This window comes from Numida meleagris, chromosome 2 (assembly GCF_002078875.1).
Source record: "Numida meleagris isolate 19003 breed g44 Domestic line chromosome 2, NumMel1.0, whole genome shotgun sequence".
Classification (NCBI taxonomy): Eukaryota; Metazoa; Chordata; class Aves; order Galliformes; family Numididae; genus Numida; species Numida meleagris.
This window is the reverse complement of record NC_034410.1, coordinates 5,334,491-5,349,734: the sequence shown is the minus strand read 5'-3', so window position 1 is coordinate 5,349,734 and position 15,244 is coordinate 5,334,491. Positions and strand designations below refer to the sequence as shown.

Genomic DNA, 15,244 nt, shown 5'->3' with positions numbered 1-15,244 from the left:
CATCAGGCAGAGGTGGCAGCCAGGACTCCCAGTGATGTGCCGTCATGCCAAAGCTGGTGTCCCAGAAGTTACTTAGTTCAAGATGGGGCTGAGACCATGAGTAGGTCATAGCCATGACATGGTCAGTCTTGTCCTTGAGCTTCCCTTTGTGCCTTTCCAGTTGAGACAGGAGTGTTGCCTTCTGTGAGGCACTGGTGAGCCCCATCAGGTTGGACATTTGCAAATGTCCTCGCTTGTTGTCAGGAAAGAATTTAAACTAGTACAAATGAGGAAAGAGGGCTGATAAGTCAGTGAGGGGAATAGAAATGCTGTCCTAGGAGAGGGGACTAAAAGCTTGGCTTTGTTTGCCTAGCAAGTGGAAGCTGAGAAGTGATACCATTGCTCAGTATAAATCCTTCAGGCTGGGGGTAAAGAGCAGGAGAAAAGCGGCTCAAGCCAAAGGACAATGTTGGCACACCAGCAAATGACACACACTGAATGGGAGTAAATTTAAGCAGGAAATTAGGAGTGAGGTGGAGGTGCTGAAGGACCTCCTGTCCCCTGTGTGCCGTGCCAGGAACATCGAGCCACGTACTTGCAGCATGACGTGTGGCAAGGCTGTAGCACCATGTCAGAAACACTCTGCTTACTGAGAAAGCTGCATTGAGCACTGACCTTGAGAGAAGCTGTTTTTTGCCACGTGGCCAGAGCAGGGTTTCACACTTGACCTCTTTTGAATTTCCTTCTTAATTGGGTTTGATTTGTAGGAAGCAACGAGTATGGAAGGGAAAAATAAATTGAAAAGTTCCAGCTCTACTTCTTAGCACTGGGACATGTAATAGCTCGATTTGCTATCAGTTTGCTGGGCTAGTCCTCTACAAGCAAGAGGAATTTGCCCCCTGGCAATTTTTCTTCACAAGAACCCTGCAAAAGGAAGTGAGGTTTAATTAGCATTTTAAAGTGGACAGCCTTGAAGTTAATGATATTCAATAAAGAAAAATTGTTTTAACCTTATTTGCACTTTTCAATTTACTTATTAGAGGCCATCTGTTATATTTTAAGCAAGAGCACTGGGAGCTAAACTCTCAGATAGTCAAACAAGGCTAAGCAGAAGGGAAAGAACAGGCTGCCTTAAATGAGCAATTAGACTGTTTTTCTTAAATTTCTCATTTTTGTGTCAAAAAGCAAATGGTCGTCATTTCAAGCAACGGTTAAGTTGCTGTAATGACATCTATTTTTACAGGTGCTCATCAGCCCTGGGAAATGTCACTTGTCCTCAGATCTCAGATGTGGCCCAAGGAGGATGAAATTAGAAAAACCAGAAGTGAGGTGAAACTGGTGAGGGAGTGAAGGCTAAGAATAAGGATTCCTATTGGTAAGTCCTCAGAAGAAGGAAAACTGGGGCTTATGTTGGTGTGCTGCTGAATGAGCTGGCCAACTTAGTGAAAAAAGAGCATGGAAAATCTGTGGTGCTCTTTGCTTTTGTCTTTACTGGCATGGTCTGCTTTCAAGCCTCTTCTTGTCTAATGTGTGGGGAAAATGGGTACTACCTGTAGTAGAGGAAGATCAGTTTAGGGCTAGTGAAGCAAAATGGGCATGAGATGTGTGGGGCCAGATGGAGATGTGTGAGAGTGCTGAGGAAGCTGGCTGATACCATTGTGAGGCTGCTCTATCATCTCTGAATGGCTGTGATGACAGCAGAAGATCCCTAATGACTGGAAAGAGGCAAATGTTATGCTCATCCTCAAATGAAGAGGAGATCCAAGGAAACTGCAGGCTGTTCAGCTCCACCTCTGTCTCCAGGAAGGTAACAAAGCAAATCTTCCTGGGAGCCATTTCCAAGGACAAGAAGGAACCATTGAATATAGGGACCAGATCTCCATTGACTATCATGGCAATTTGAGTCCTAAACTTTTCTGGCTTAAGGTTGAGCTGACTCCCACTGTACCTCCAAGAAAGGTTTGCCCTGCGCCTAGGTGGAACAAAAGCCTTTGCTAGGACAAAAGCCAAACTTTGCTCTGTTTGGTCCCATGTGCCTAACTTAAATTCTGAGCACACATAATCCCTCCTGGAAGGGTAGGAAATAAAAGCAAAATGTCTTCTACAAGTCTACTCAAAAAAAACTATGGGAGCCAGCAGAGCTGGTGCTGTGTGCCTGGATTTGACAGTGAACATTCATGTATGGATGTGAGCAATCCCTCTGGATTGTTAGATGTCCTGCTGCTCAGCTGAGCAGAGGCTCTGGATCCTGGTCTCTATGGGATTTGTTAGCAGTAGCTATAAGATTATCATGGCCAAAATGGAATGGAATAATTCCTTCTGCAAATGAACAGAAAATGGGATCAATGCCATGGGCTGATAACCTGTTCCACTGGAGCAGCACCTTAAATTGCATGGGCGGAAATCCTGCGTGTTGGAGGACATTTGAAGACTGACTGATTCCACAAATGTAGGCAAATGTAGATTTTTAGCTTCACTCCTGTGGTTTGTCGCACTAATGTTAGACTGAAGTTAAACTTCTGTCTGTGAGATCTTGTGGGATCCAAATTTGCAAGGGGCTGAACCCACCAGCTCCTGTTGACTTCAGGCTTGCTCTGAAATCACCTGCATTTCTGTCCCAAGAGAGTTACAGCAAGAGGAGGGAGGAGAAAGGGTCTGGGCTGAAGAAACAGGCAGAAATATAAACTAGAGCACATTGATTCATAACAGCACTTGATCATTACAGCAAAACCCGACCAAACCAAACTGACTATGAAGTACCTGTAGCAGTGAAATCCAGCTGCCAATGATTTTGCTTTAAAAAAAACCAAAACAGCCTTTGGTACCCTTAGTTTGCTGTCAGTGCTAAAGCTAAATGCGTATATAATGAAATTGCTTTTTTAAAACCTTGCTGTATTTTTTTTTTTTTGGTCTTTCCAAACTTAAAATGCTATTTTGTGTTCAAATCTATAGAGGAAAAAAACCCACGACTTGAGGTGACTTTTGTTTTAAGGCTGATTTAAATTTATAACAGAGCTGGCTAAAATGCTTTTCATCAAAGTACAAAAGTTTCATGCTGTAATTAATGGCAAGTGATATCTAACGCAATAAAACACCATCATTTCAGTGTTCTTACAAGACTATTTATGACTGGATATTGAAACTGATAATGATTCTGCCATTTGTCCTCATAATTTATTATTCCAAGGAGAGGCAAGTGGTGGTAAGGGTTCACGATCCGTTTTATGGAAAGAGTGCTGAATTCAGCTCTTTATGGATGTAAATGACAATGTTTGGTGCTCTGCAGAAAGTGTGTGTGTGACAGCGAGCGCAGACCCTGTTGAGGGGTCGAGGTGGGAGCGTTAATGCTCTTTCTGAGCAAGGGAAGCCCTTGGCCACATGATCCCAAAGCAACTAGTTACTGGGACCAGTGCAACGAATGGATTGCTTCCACAGCAGGATGCTTTGGAAGACCAGGGCAGGATTTTTCTGGAAACCTCCTACCTGATTTCTGTGCAAGATGATCTGACGAAGTTTTGCTTCGGGCAGCCAGAGATGAATTCACTAGAAACAACACTACCCAAAGCCCGTTGAACAGAATGAAAAGAGTTACTGGCTCTGGCAAGTCTCATATCAGGCTGAAACAAAAGCTCTGTTCCAGAGGAGACTTCCCTTGGCCTCGCCAAGTGCCAGCCTGCACCCCTCTGGGCACAGCCTGTTCCTTTTCATAGCATCATAGAATCACAGAATCATTAAGGTTGGAAAAGACCTCTGAGATCATCTAGTCCAACCATCCACCTACCACCAATGTTGCTCACTAAATCACATCCCTCAGTGCCACATCTCCACAGTTCTGGAAGACCTCCAGGGACAGTGACTCCACCACCTCCCTGTGCAGCGTGTGCCACTGCATTACTGCTCTTTCGGAGAAGATATTTTTCCTAATATTCAACCTGAGCATGCCCTGGCACAACTTCAGGCCATTGCATCTTGTCCTATCACTGTCTGAGGCTGACAGTGGCTTGGGCTCTGAATGCTTGGGCTCCGATTCACACCTTCTTCAAGCTCATGGAAGCCTGGAGGAACTTCTGTAAAGTCAGTATTGGCACAATTAATGGAAAATCTGAGTGAAGTCAGACCCTGGGGATTATTTTTTGGGCCTAGATGATGCTTCATCCTCCTGGACTCTGGAACCAGGAGGCTCATATTCCCTAGACTACAGCCTTCTGGTTGTTCCCAGTCTGTTGTTCATTTGCTGCAGAACAAGGTACTGTTCTAGGTAAAGGTTTGCATTTCCATCGATAGCCCTAGCAGCAGTCTCACGACTTCCTTGCCGCTTTGCAAGTAGCTTGGAGCAAGCCTGCTGCCGCAGAAACAGAGCAGGATGTGACCCATTTTCTTTGCTTTTCAAGTGCTGTGGTCCCCTTCTTCATGCCTTCAACATCCCCCCGTTTATTGTAATCGGCACATCAAAACGGAAGCCGTTCCTTTATTGGAGGTTATCTGTGTCAGGGGAAGTTATGTTCCCATCGCTACCTGGGGGCCCATCAGCAGATAAAGATGGAGAGCAGTGACTCAGAATGACTTTGAAGCAACACCCAGCAGCAACTGAAGACAAGAACATAACCTTAGCTGACGTTTAATACAACCCGATACACAAATAAAGCCATTCCACTAAATTATGCATCCTTTTACTCTTGGCTGTTCTTAAAGGAAGGGGACAGGGTGAGTGTTCTCTCCGTGTGTTCCTTCCTTTCCAGTGTCAGGAGCTGAGTGACAGATGCACGCTGATGGAGCACAGTGCATTGATTTTTGCTGCTGCAGTACTTTATGCTCAAAGAAATACAGCTTTTAAAATGATGGAGGACCCCTATTCAGAGAAAACAGGTGAGGCAGATGGGTAATTTTCCCTGAATGCGCCTTAGTTATCTGCTTTGAGTTAAGCAGGTGCCTCAGTGCTTTGTTGACCGCATTGATGCGAGTACATTCTCCGTTCAACGTTTGGGTTGAACTAAGCAATGGTTAAACAGCCATCGAGAAAAAGAAGGAAGTGGGGATGTTTAGAAAAAAAATCTATTTCTGATTCACTGTTTGTTTGAACCCAAGAAATAACGTGTTAACTTTATTTCCCTAATGGCACAAACACAGACGCGTGCCATTGCTTGTGCACTTTTCTCTTTTCCCAGTATGGGCATTGGGTTGATGGTGGCAGCTCCTGGTCCTCTCCCTGTGGCTGATTTCATTCATCTTCATGTTTTGCCAAAACCTTTTTAGTGATTTCCTACAAACGCTGCTCGTATACTGACGTTATGGTAAGGCTGTATCTTTCTGTGATCTGATCGCAATTCCAACACCCCGACCAGGGCTTCAGCCCCCTCACTGGTAGCTCTGGCCCACTCGATTCAATTAATTCATTTTGGTGAGTCTATGGTTTGAAAATATAAGTTGATTTTAAGGAGGACTCTTGCATCTTTAAGAGGCAATAACAGCGCTTTTTGGGATACGTGCATAAACTGAGAACAATCTGTCACACTGACAGACTCGGCTGAGTATTCTGTGAACACGTGCCCACGTCACCAAAAAATGACCATGTAATTAGCATGATGGGCAAGAGGCATCTGAAAGGTCATTAAGGGGATTTGCTTGCTGCTCTGCCCTCAGAAGTGTGCATAGAGCCTGTCTCTGTCCACCTTTCTGTGTCTGCCCCTCTCCTTCACTAACTAGCAGTAAAAATCTAATTTGCGTAGCACAAGTCCTTTTGTTTCAGGAACAAGGCAAGCACCCCAGGTTTTATATTTATTTATAGGAGATGAGCTTGCTTGTGAGTTGGGTTTTGTAAAATTGGATCCGGCTTTAACCAGAGCTGAGCCAGACCCTTGGCTTGTGTTGCTGGCAGCTGGTTTTCATGGGAAGCATCTGGCTGGGGCAGGGGGGCTCAGGACCTGGAGGAGGCAGTGGGGGGCTCAGAGGTGATGCAGGAGACAAAGGAGTTTGCCTCCTGCTGAACAATCCTTTGGTTTTGGGCTGATGGGACAAGAAACAACATGGAAGAAGGGATGAGGAAAATGGATTAGGAGGTGACAGGCTTGCCCTGCACTGAGCACAAAAAACCCATTGCATAGAATATAGAATTGTTAAGCTTGGAAAAGACCATTAAGATCATCTAGTCTGACCCCAACCCATCCCACCATGCCCACTGTCCGTGTCCCTCAGTGCCACATCTCCATGGTTCTGGAGCACCTCCAGGGACAGTGACTCCGCCACCTCCCTGGGCAGCCTGCTCCAATGCATCACCACTCTTTCTGAGATTTATTTTTCCCTAATGTCCAACCTGAACCTCCCCTGGCACAATTTAAAGCCACTACATCTTGTCCTATTTACCTGCAGGTGATAGGAACCTCCAACAAAAACACCAGTGACAATGTGATGAGAAAGGGTGTCCTTCAAAGCCTGGCTAGGTGCCAGCTCTCCAAATCTGATAGGAGCTCTCACATTAATGTGTTTGCAGTACTAGGAGCAACATTTACCCTCATCACGGCTTGGCTCTGTTCTGTCCCTGAGGGCTTGCAGGGGTGGCAGTCATCTGCACCTTCCAAGGCTGCATGAGCTGACCCTAAACCAATTTTGTTTGTGAAGATGTGGGAATGAAGGAGATTTTGTTGTGTAACATTTGTGGTCGAGGTTCTGGGGAGGAGAATGTTGGTCTCTGGGTCGGAGGATCTCATCTCCTGCCTGACTCTGTGCTGACTCCTCAGCTTTGATGTCACAGAATTGTTTGAGTTGGAAGGGATCCATAAAGGCCACCTGGTCCAACTCCCTGCAATGAGCAGGGGCACCCACAGCTCCATCAGGTGCTCGGAGCCCTGTCCAGCCTGATCTTGAATGTCTCCACCACATCTCGATGTGAAATGTCAGCCTGAGAGCCATGGGAGCCTGTTCACCATTTGTGCAACAGTGCTGGGCAGAGGACACAGCATACGCTACCCAAAAGTTCACTGGAAGGCAGTGAAGGTGACCAGGAAGGGAAGAAACTTCTGATGCCTTGCGAACCAAGCTGTAACAAGTGAAATATTCGCGGGAGGCTGTCGCTGCTGGGAAATTAGCATTGGTGCAGCGGGTGGCAACTGAATGGGGCTGACCTGCGGGCCCCCCCCCAGGTTGTGCTGCGGGGAGTAGCGCTGGGCAGGGCGGTGGGTGCGGAGGGAGCAGCGCTTCTCAGCGCATCTCGCTAGAGGGTGCCCGCTCGCTGCGCTTGCAGCAGCACACGAGCCCCTGCCCAGGCTCGGAGGTTTTGGGCTCCGTGCATCCTTGCTGGCTCGTTCCGTCCTCTTTTGTTGCCCGAAATCTGTGCAGTGTCCTCTGCACGGTGCCCTTAGTCCAGAGGTGCTGCCTTGAGGTTTGGTGGTGCACAAGGAGCAAATTGCGTTGATTGTAGGAGATGCGTTGGTCTGTACATAGGAAGCATCCCTTGTCTTGGATAGCGTTCCCAAATGATGACAGCAGCTGCCCCCAGCCCTCCTGCTGGGAACACTGGGGGTTGTCCCCTATGCCTTGGTGGGTTTATGTGCCTCCCGTGTTCCCTCTCCCATCAGCACACTGCAGGAGGGGACTTCACAGAAACATCGCTCCCGTTGCTGGCTCTTGGTCTCAAGAACCATGAACAAGCATCTCCTGTGAGCTGGAGCTGTCCTCCCAAGGGCAGATGTACCCTCCTGTCTGGACTTTCTCCTTGCTCCTCTCAGATCATTGCTTTTCAGATTATGTCTGAATTCCCTCCTTAAGCAGTCGCACCCCTGTCAGACTGGGGTCCACAGTGGAGTTCACAAGGACATTCTCCACCTCTCAAAATCAAATCCTCAGTCCATTCCTCAACGAAAATGTTGGCCAGACCCAGGTCTGAGGCGAGCCTGCACGTTTGGGAATGAGCTCTCACCAACTGCTTGGCATGCTGTCTTTCAACCACTTGCACCCTTTCCTCCTTATTTGTTCCTGCAGACTAGGGTTAATAGCTGTGCTTTCTGGGCCCAAAGCATGCAACAGCAAATTCACCAAAGTTCACAGATCTGCCCATGGACACTACTGTTACCATCCTGGCAGGGTCTAGAGCAGCTTTTCTAAAGGAACTGTAAATAATTAAGAAATAACTTTTCCTTCTACACAGGCTGGTGAGTATGTGGAGCATACCAGACTCTTTCATATTAACTGGAAGCCCTGTGGAAATACCTCTCCCCAGAAAGATGGCACTGATTGATGATGGTGCTGCTGATCCCTGTAGATTCCAGTTGTCTCCTGATGTGAAACACAGTTTAAAAGAGAAGAGGGAGTATACAAGAGGCATGGGAGAAAATAATGATAAACTCAAAATCCTCCAGACTGTAATCCTGCCCATGCACAAACATTCCCTCCAATACCAAACAGAGATTTTACCTCCAAAAAGCCCATGGGGACTCCCCCTCCTTTAGATCTGTAGTAATAGTAGAGCTTGGCTATGGCAGCGGTGAGTAATAAGCTATTGGGTAGGTACAGCTGTGTAATGATAGATCAGAAACAGTCTGGTTCTCAAATACCAGTGGGATAAAGGCTTCCTCAGCAGCAGAATGCCTCCAGCTCTTCCCCTGGCCATCATAGAATCATTAAGGTTGGAAAAGACCTCTAAGATCATCTAGTCCAACCATCCACCTACCACCAAAATTGTCTGCTGACCGTGTCCCTCAGTGCCACATCTCCACATTTCCTGAAAGGGGAGGTGACTCCACCACCTCCCTGGGCACAGTGCACAGGTCCAGGGATGGTTTTCCTTCTTCCTCCTGTTGCTGTCACCCTTGGAACCAGACCTCAGTCTGTGTATTTTCTCTTTCTCGCTCATTCCTGTACAGATCAGAGTGACAACATCCCATCTCTGTTCATTGCAGGGGAGTTGGATTAGATGACCTGTAAGGGTCCCTTCCAACTCAAACAATTCTATGATTCTATGATCTGACGAAGGGTGAAGAACCTGGGAAGTGACTTGGGAAGCTGGATGGCCTGTGGAAGTTTTCCTTTCTTCTACACAGAGTTGCTTGGGCTTGAGCGGTGTGGCTGCTGGGTGAATGTGACACAACAATGCTCTGCTCTCTGATTTGGTGTATTTTCCTTCAGGGAGTTCTCCTTCCTGAATGGAGAGCTCACCACTGGAAAAAACAGTCTCTTGCACCTTCTCTCTTGCATCTTTGTCCTTCCCTCTAAACCTAGGAGAGCAAAAGGGGAGTGTGCCTCATTTCAGGCAGTGCTGCAAGTGCAGAGCCTTGCAGTTGCTAATGATGAGGGATATTTTCTGAGGTTATGGCAGAACAAGGAGAAGTCCAACTCTCCACGCTCAGCTCTGCAGAGTGCAAACTGTTGTGCGGCCGAGGCTTTGAAGTAAGTTATTCTTATTGTGATTCTTGTTTATAACATCAGATTCATTGTTTGCAATTTTGTTCGGTGGCATCCAATCAATAGCAGACAATAAAATATTATTTCGAGTGGTGTAGACGTTCCACGAGAATGTGATTGATTGCTTTAATTTCTGCCTTCCTCAGTGTTTTTACTAAACCTTGTCTTGATTTCTTTCCTCCTGCCTAGCTCTCTTCAGCATCAGTTGTTAAATAAAGTGACATATTTATTATATGAGTTTTATTTGACAGATTGCCGGGTGACATATTTTAGATTAATTTTTTCATTTAAAGATGTATGTAAATGTGCATGTAAAATTATATATATATATATGCACAAACACATATACACTGTATAAATACAGCGTGTGCACGAACATACTCAAGGCCAAAATTTCCAAGCACAACTTGAGACTTTAGGTGCTGTTCTTAGATGTTTAACTTGACACCCCTTTTTCCAGAAAGTGTATGACCATGCAGTTAAGCTGACCAAGTGAGCGTGTGTTGTATGATGTTTCCAACAGTCAGATCAAGTTTATCATCTCTTCAGTTGGGCAGCGGTAACAGACCATGTGATCACTCCTGGTTTCCCATCTCAACCAGGTTAACTTAGCAGCCCACCAGTGAGAACAGTTATATTAAAACAAGTCCTAGCAGGTGGCTTCAATGTGTATTTTTTTTTTACAGCATTATGTCTGAAATGTTCACTTTGAAAAAAGATAAACCAACAACAAAAAGGAATTTGTTGGAACTATTTCTAATAACGCTCAGTCCCTCATGGAATGCCTTTCTTCCTGTGAGCCTGATGTGCAGAGGGCATGGAGGTTAAAGTCAAGCTTTTTTCATGTACAGATATGGGCCATGGAATTTAGTGCTCCTCCAAAACTGTGGCCTAAATGAGCTGTTTCTCCCCATAAATACTGTGTGACTCCAAGTTAGGTGCCCTGGGACTTAATGGCCAATCCCAGGAATACAATTTGGAGAAGAGAGGGCTCTGGGGAGATCTCTCTGTGGCCTTCTAGTACTTGAGGGGAGCTTATAAGCAGGTGGGGGACTGACTTTTTACACAGAATGGTAATGATAGGACAAGGAGGAATGACTTTAAACTAAAAGAGGGGAAATTTAGGTTAGATGTTAGGAGGAAATTCTTTACTCGGAGGGCGGTGAGACCCTGGCACAGCTGCCCAGAGAGTGGTGGGTGTCCCATCCCTGGAGGTGCTCAAGGCCAAGCTGGATGGGGCCCTGGGCAGCCTGAGCTGGGGCAGGGGCAACCAACCCATGGTTTGGGCTGGAACTGGATGGGCCTGTAAGGTCCCTTCCGACTCAAGCCATTCTATGATTCTATGATGTCATAGAATACACAGCAACCGCTTCCAGCTTTGCTTGGTCAAAATATTGGGCTGTAAATCCTAGTCTTGGTAGCGGACTGAACGTTGCTTCATGACATGCCCAGTGTGCTCTGGATAAGGAGTTTCAGAGCTGAAGAACAGCTGGGTGCGGGGAAACATCCATTCTTGATCCCCTGGTGACAACTTCTTTTTTGTACTAATCTGAATTTTTCATTTAAAATGGAAATTATCTGAACTTGCTTAGCAGTTTAGGATGTTCTCATAGCAGAGAAGCATTAAAGACTACCCAGGCTCTAAACTGCATGGTGAAAATAGAGTACATTTGTGTTTATTTTCTAATCTTTTCAAAATGTTGTTGGGGTAGGGCTTAAGCTCAGCCGCATCCCTTTTCATGAGCATAGCTTGTTGTCTCTGAGCTTAAAGAACACAACCAACAAACAACCAACAAATAAATCCTATTACTCCAAAATATGATTAGTGTTCTGGTTGGAGTTATAAATCACCTTCATTTAAAATGCACTGTTGCTACAAGTTAGGATTTGGAAGTACAATCATGCAAATGCCATTTGCAATGTTTTCACTCTAGTAACCTTGGCAATACGGCAAACACCTTTCTTGTTTGATACGCACAGTTTTGGAATTTCAATTGTAATGCAGAGAGGGAAGCTGCCAATTTGTGCCGCTTCTTGAGGGGAAGAGGTCATTTCTGGGGCACGATTTGGCTGCTGCTGGAGCCATGCCTTTTAAGTCCACTCCATTCTGGATCCTAGTGCTTTGTTTTATGTTGTTTTACGCTAGTTATATCCAGCTTTACAATATTTAAGCCCTTCTTATAAATCAAAATCATGGAGCATAAATATTTATCAGCAAAAGAAATAAGCTGCACAGTAGACAAGCTCAGGAATAGAAAAAGCCAAGTATTGCTTATAAAGGCAAAAACAGCGAGTTATGTTTTCATCCTGTCAAAAGTTAACGTGTAAAAGCAGTCGCAGACGCAAGCACCTTAATTCCCTCTCCATTTGATATTAAACATCCTAGATCAGTGTGGATATTCATGCTGCAACCTTGGGGCTGGTAGAAGGTAAGAGTAGGGATTCCCTTGCTCACTTCTTCTTTCTGATGGATCAGGCACACAGCCCTGGAAACAGACCCCATCCAGTGCTGCTTGACCTGCCAACGTCTGCTGTGGTTCCTGTTGGTGGACCTGGAGTGGTAGGTCAGATTTGACCACTGTGGGGTTGCTACCTGCCTGGTGGGGTGAAAGGGATGCTTTGGAAGAGGCATCTCGTTGTGAATGTGGTAGAGCCCGAATTTCTGCTTGTGGGTGGAAAAACCCAACAACCTCGTGAGATGTAATGAGAAACTGACCTTCATTAGTCTTTGCCCTCCCACTGAAAAGTTTCTCTGACATTTTTCTCACACAGGAGGCTCCTCAGCAATGCTGATTTTCCAATGGCAGCCACCTTCCTTGAGCCATGGCTTGCTGCTCCTGGATATCAGCCCTGTTCTTTGAGCTGGGCCCACCTGAACCTGCTGTACTTCAGAGGGTGAGTGAGATTGGCAGCACATCAGCACCTAGAATCACAGAATCGTTAAGGTTGGAAAAGACCACTAAGATCACCAAGTCCAACCATCAGCCCATCCCCACCAAGCCCACTGACCATGTCCCTCAGTGCCACATCTCTTGAACACCTCCAGGAACAGTAACTCCACTGCCTGGAGTGGAGGGGTATCCACCACCTCTCTGGGCAGCCTGTGCCAGTGCATTACCACTCTTTCAGAGAATAAGTTTTTCCTAATAGCAAACCTGTTGCCTTCCTCTTGGATCCTCAGATGTTGGAGGCAGGGATCAGCTCTATGTCATTGCTCTTGAGATCCAGCAGAACCTTTCTGCAAGGAGAGGCTCTGGCAGTTGTTATCATGAGCGGCAAGCAGAAAAAAAAAAAATTTTGAAAGGTTGTGTAAGTAGAGTGTAAACTATGTAAATGCATTAAGTTGCCCAAAGAGGCTGTGGAGTCTGCTCTTTGGAGATTTCTGAAGATGTGGATCTGTCTGGACATGTGTCCAGGTGCCCTGCTGTGAATGACCCTGCTGGAGCAGGGGTTGGAGCAGAAGCACCCAGAGCTGACTTCTGATCTCAGCCATTCTGTGATTCTGAAGCTGAGTGTACATATGGAAATGGAGAGTTAGTGACGGTTTGGCTGAGTGCTGGGTGTGCCTGCATGGCCACTTCCCCTGGTCCCCATGTTCTTCCCCATATGATCACGGTAGGAGGGATCCCCTGGGTTCAGCCTGGAGAGAGCTTTGAAGGCAGAAGCAGGATGTCAGGAATTTCTCTGATTTACAAGAGCAAAGGGCTCTCATCATTCCTGTAGAAACAGAATGCCATCATGATGGGGCCTGTACCCCACTTTTCTGCAGTGCTCACTTCCTGCAGAAGGATTTTACTTTGAAACAAAACACCTTTCCTGTGCCTTTTCAGCATGGGTAGCTAGCGTGAACATGAAAGCAGAAATGGGCTGGGTGCTGGGGCTCTATGGGGGCCCCTTTGCCTCTGCAAGGGCTCTTTGTGTGACTGCTTTGTTTGGCATTGCCTTTTCAGACAGGCATTTTTCAGCCCTTAGCATTGTTTAGGTTCTACAGCAGAGTCAAATGTTAATTGGTGTGTTGTAGTAAAATGTTTTATGGGACAATTTAGCTCAAGCGGTACCCTCTCCCTTTCCATTGTTTATTCTCAAGAAGCACAAGGGGCTGCATGATGCTGTTTGCCAGGTGTGAGCTGTGCTGACCACTCACCATCCTTTCAAGCAGGGAATGCATTTGGGTTACTAAAGTTGGAACTGGTGTTTCTCCTGTCTGTGATCTGTGGATGATCCTATTTGCATTTGTTGGCTTTGAGTCAGAGTCACTGCACCCCACACAGATACCCAGGTGTGACACCCATTCCCAAGGACAAGGGCCATGCACAGGAATCTTCTTGTCCAGAGGGGATCATGTTTTCTGCCTATTTCCTTAAGAAATCCATCCCATGTCCAACCTTCCTAGTCACAAGTGGCACAATGTTGAATGTGGTTCCCTTTGAAAATAAACTTCTGCATCACAATGATGAAACTGTTGTGTCCATGGCTACCACGGACAAGTGTGTTCTGGGAAGACTGACTCAAGCCAGAGGTGAAGATGCTGCTGGCACTTCAGCTGATGTCAACAGCCATCTGAAAACCCCACCAGAGGTATAAAAAGACACAGCTGCAAACCAAGATGTTGTTCAGACACTCTTCTCTTTGGGGAAATTCCACAAAATTAAATAGTGATAGGAGCAGGATACTTCAATACTTGAAGTATTGAATATGCTGCTGTGTATTTTTTTCACACATGCTGTAGAATTTCATGCAGATCAAGATTGCTTATTTGAATGTCTTTAACACTTTACTTTCTATTCCATTCTGTTAGCAGAATCTGAAATGGAAAACATAACATTGGCCATTACAATATGTACAGCATCCTCCTACGGATTTTCCCTCTGAGATCCACAAAAGAAGTGTGTTCTTCATCAGTTAAGGCTATCCCTTTGTCAGCATTTCCATTCTCTCCTAATCCCTCTCATTGTCAGAGGTCTTCATCCAGCTGCAAAGATAATCCTTCCACTTGGTGGCCTAGGATCCCAAATCCACCCTCTAAACAGAATTTCTCAGATGTGATTTAATGTTTTGGATTTTGCTCAAATAAGAAGCATGGCAGTGCTGAAACAAGAATGTACAAATGTGTCTTGTCTTGTGTTGGTATTGTGGAGGCATCTCAAATCATGAACTTCTGCAGGAAAAAGGGCTGGAGGGGAAATTTCCATGCATGCTGGCAAGGAAATAGGCATACTAATTAGCTGGGCTGTTTTCTACTTTGAGTCTTAAAGAACCTGGATCTGTTCAGGGACTTCTCATTTTTTTTCCTCATTTCCCAAATGTTTAGTTTTTCTGCTTTCTTCTTTTGGCCTTCACCTGTTTGATTTGCGGGAACAGCCATTAAGGACTGAGGAGGCCCATCAGTGAATAACTGCTAGCACCCTGTAATTAGTTGAACTAATCAGAGGTGGTTGATTGTGATGGGAAAATAAGTGTAGCAAGCCCACCACTGTGGTTTGCAGGCTAGAAATGAAGCTGCTGAGGTGACTACTGGCAGACAGTGAATGAAAGATTCTTGAGTTTGGGTTCTCTTCCAAGAAATCAGGTGACTCTTGGTCTTGCAGTCCTGTATCTAGGCACCTCCAACTCCTGAGTCACTGTTAAGCTGCATTAATTCCAGGTTTCGTTACCTCACCATGACTTATTCCTTTTTCCAACTTGAATTGCAATGTGCCTCTGTTGCTGTCTTCTCTTGCCTCCTGTTTATAGGGGTAGGTCTAATCTGGATTAAGGGGTTTAAAATCACTACCCTGGTTCTTGAGGGGAATCTCTACAACCTAATTCCTTCTCTGTTTGGAGCACTCTACAACTTGAGTACTTGTGTCACTATTCTTCCGCCCTCTGGGTT

General features: G+C 45.7%; 1 protein-coding gene across 6 annotated transcripts in view; it reads left to right on the top strand.

The window, feature by feature from the left end:
* Nucleotides 1-15,244, top strand: part of XYLB (xylulokinase) — a 134,708-nt gene that overhangs the window by 89,781 nt on the left and 29,683 nt on the right. For 3 of the 6 annotated variants that reach the window (XR_002435423.1, XR_002435422.1, XM_021387898.1), the window contains exon 19: nt 1,223-1,354. Coding sequence is in view for 3 of the 6 variants with exons in the window: in XM_021387898.1 (XP_021243573.1) it covers nt 1,223-1,312 (90 nt within the window). In the remaining 3 variants the exon portion in view is untranslated. Of the gene's footprint in view, nt 1-1,222; nt 1,355-4,718; nt 4,846-12,144; nt 12,529-15,244 lie in introns of those variants that run through there. The other 3 variants (XM_021387900.1, XM_021387899.1, XR_002435424.1) reach the window with 3 other exon arrangements.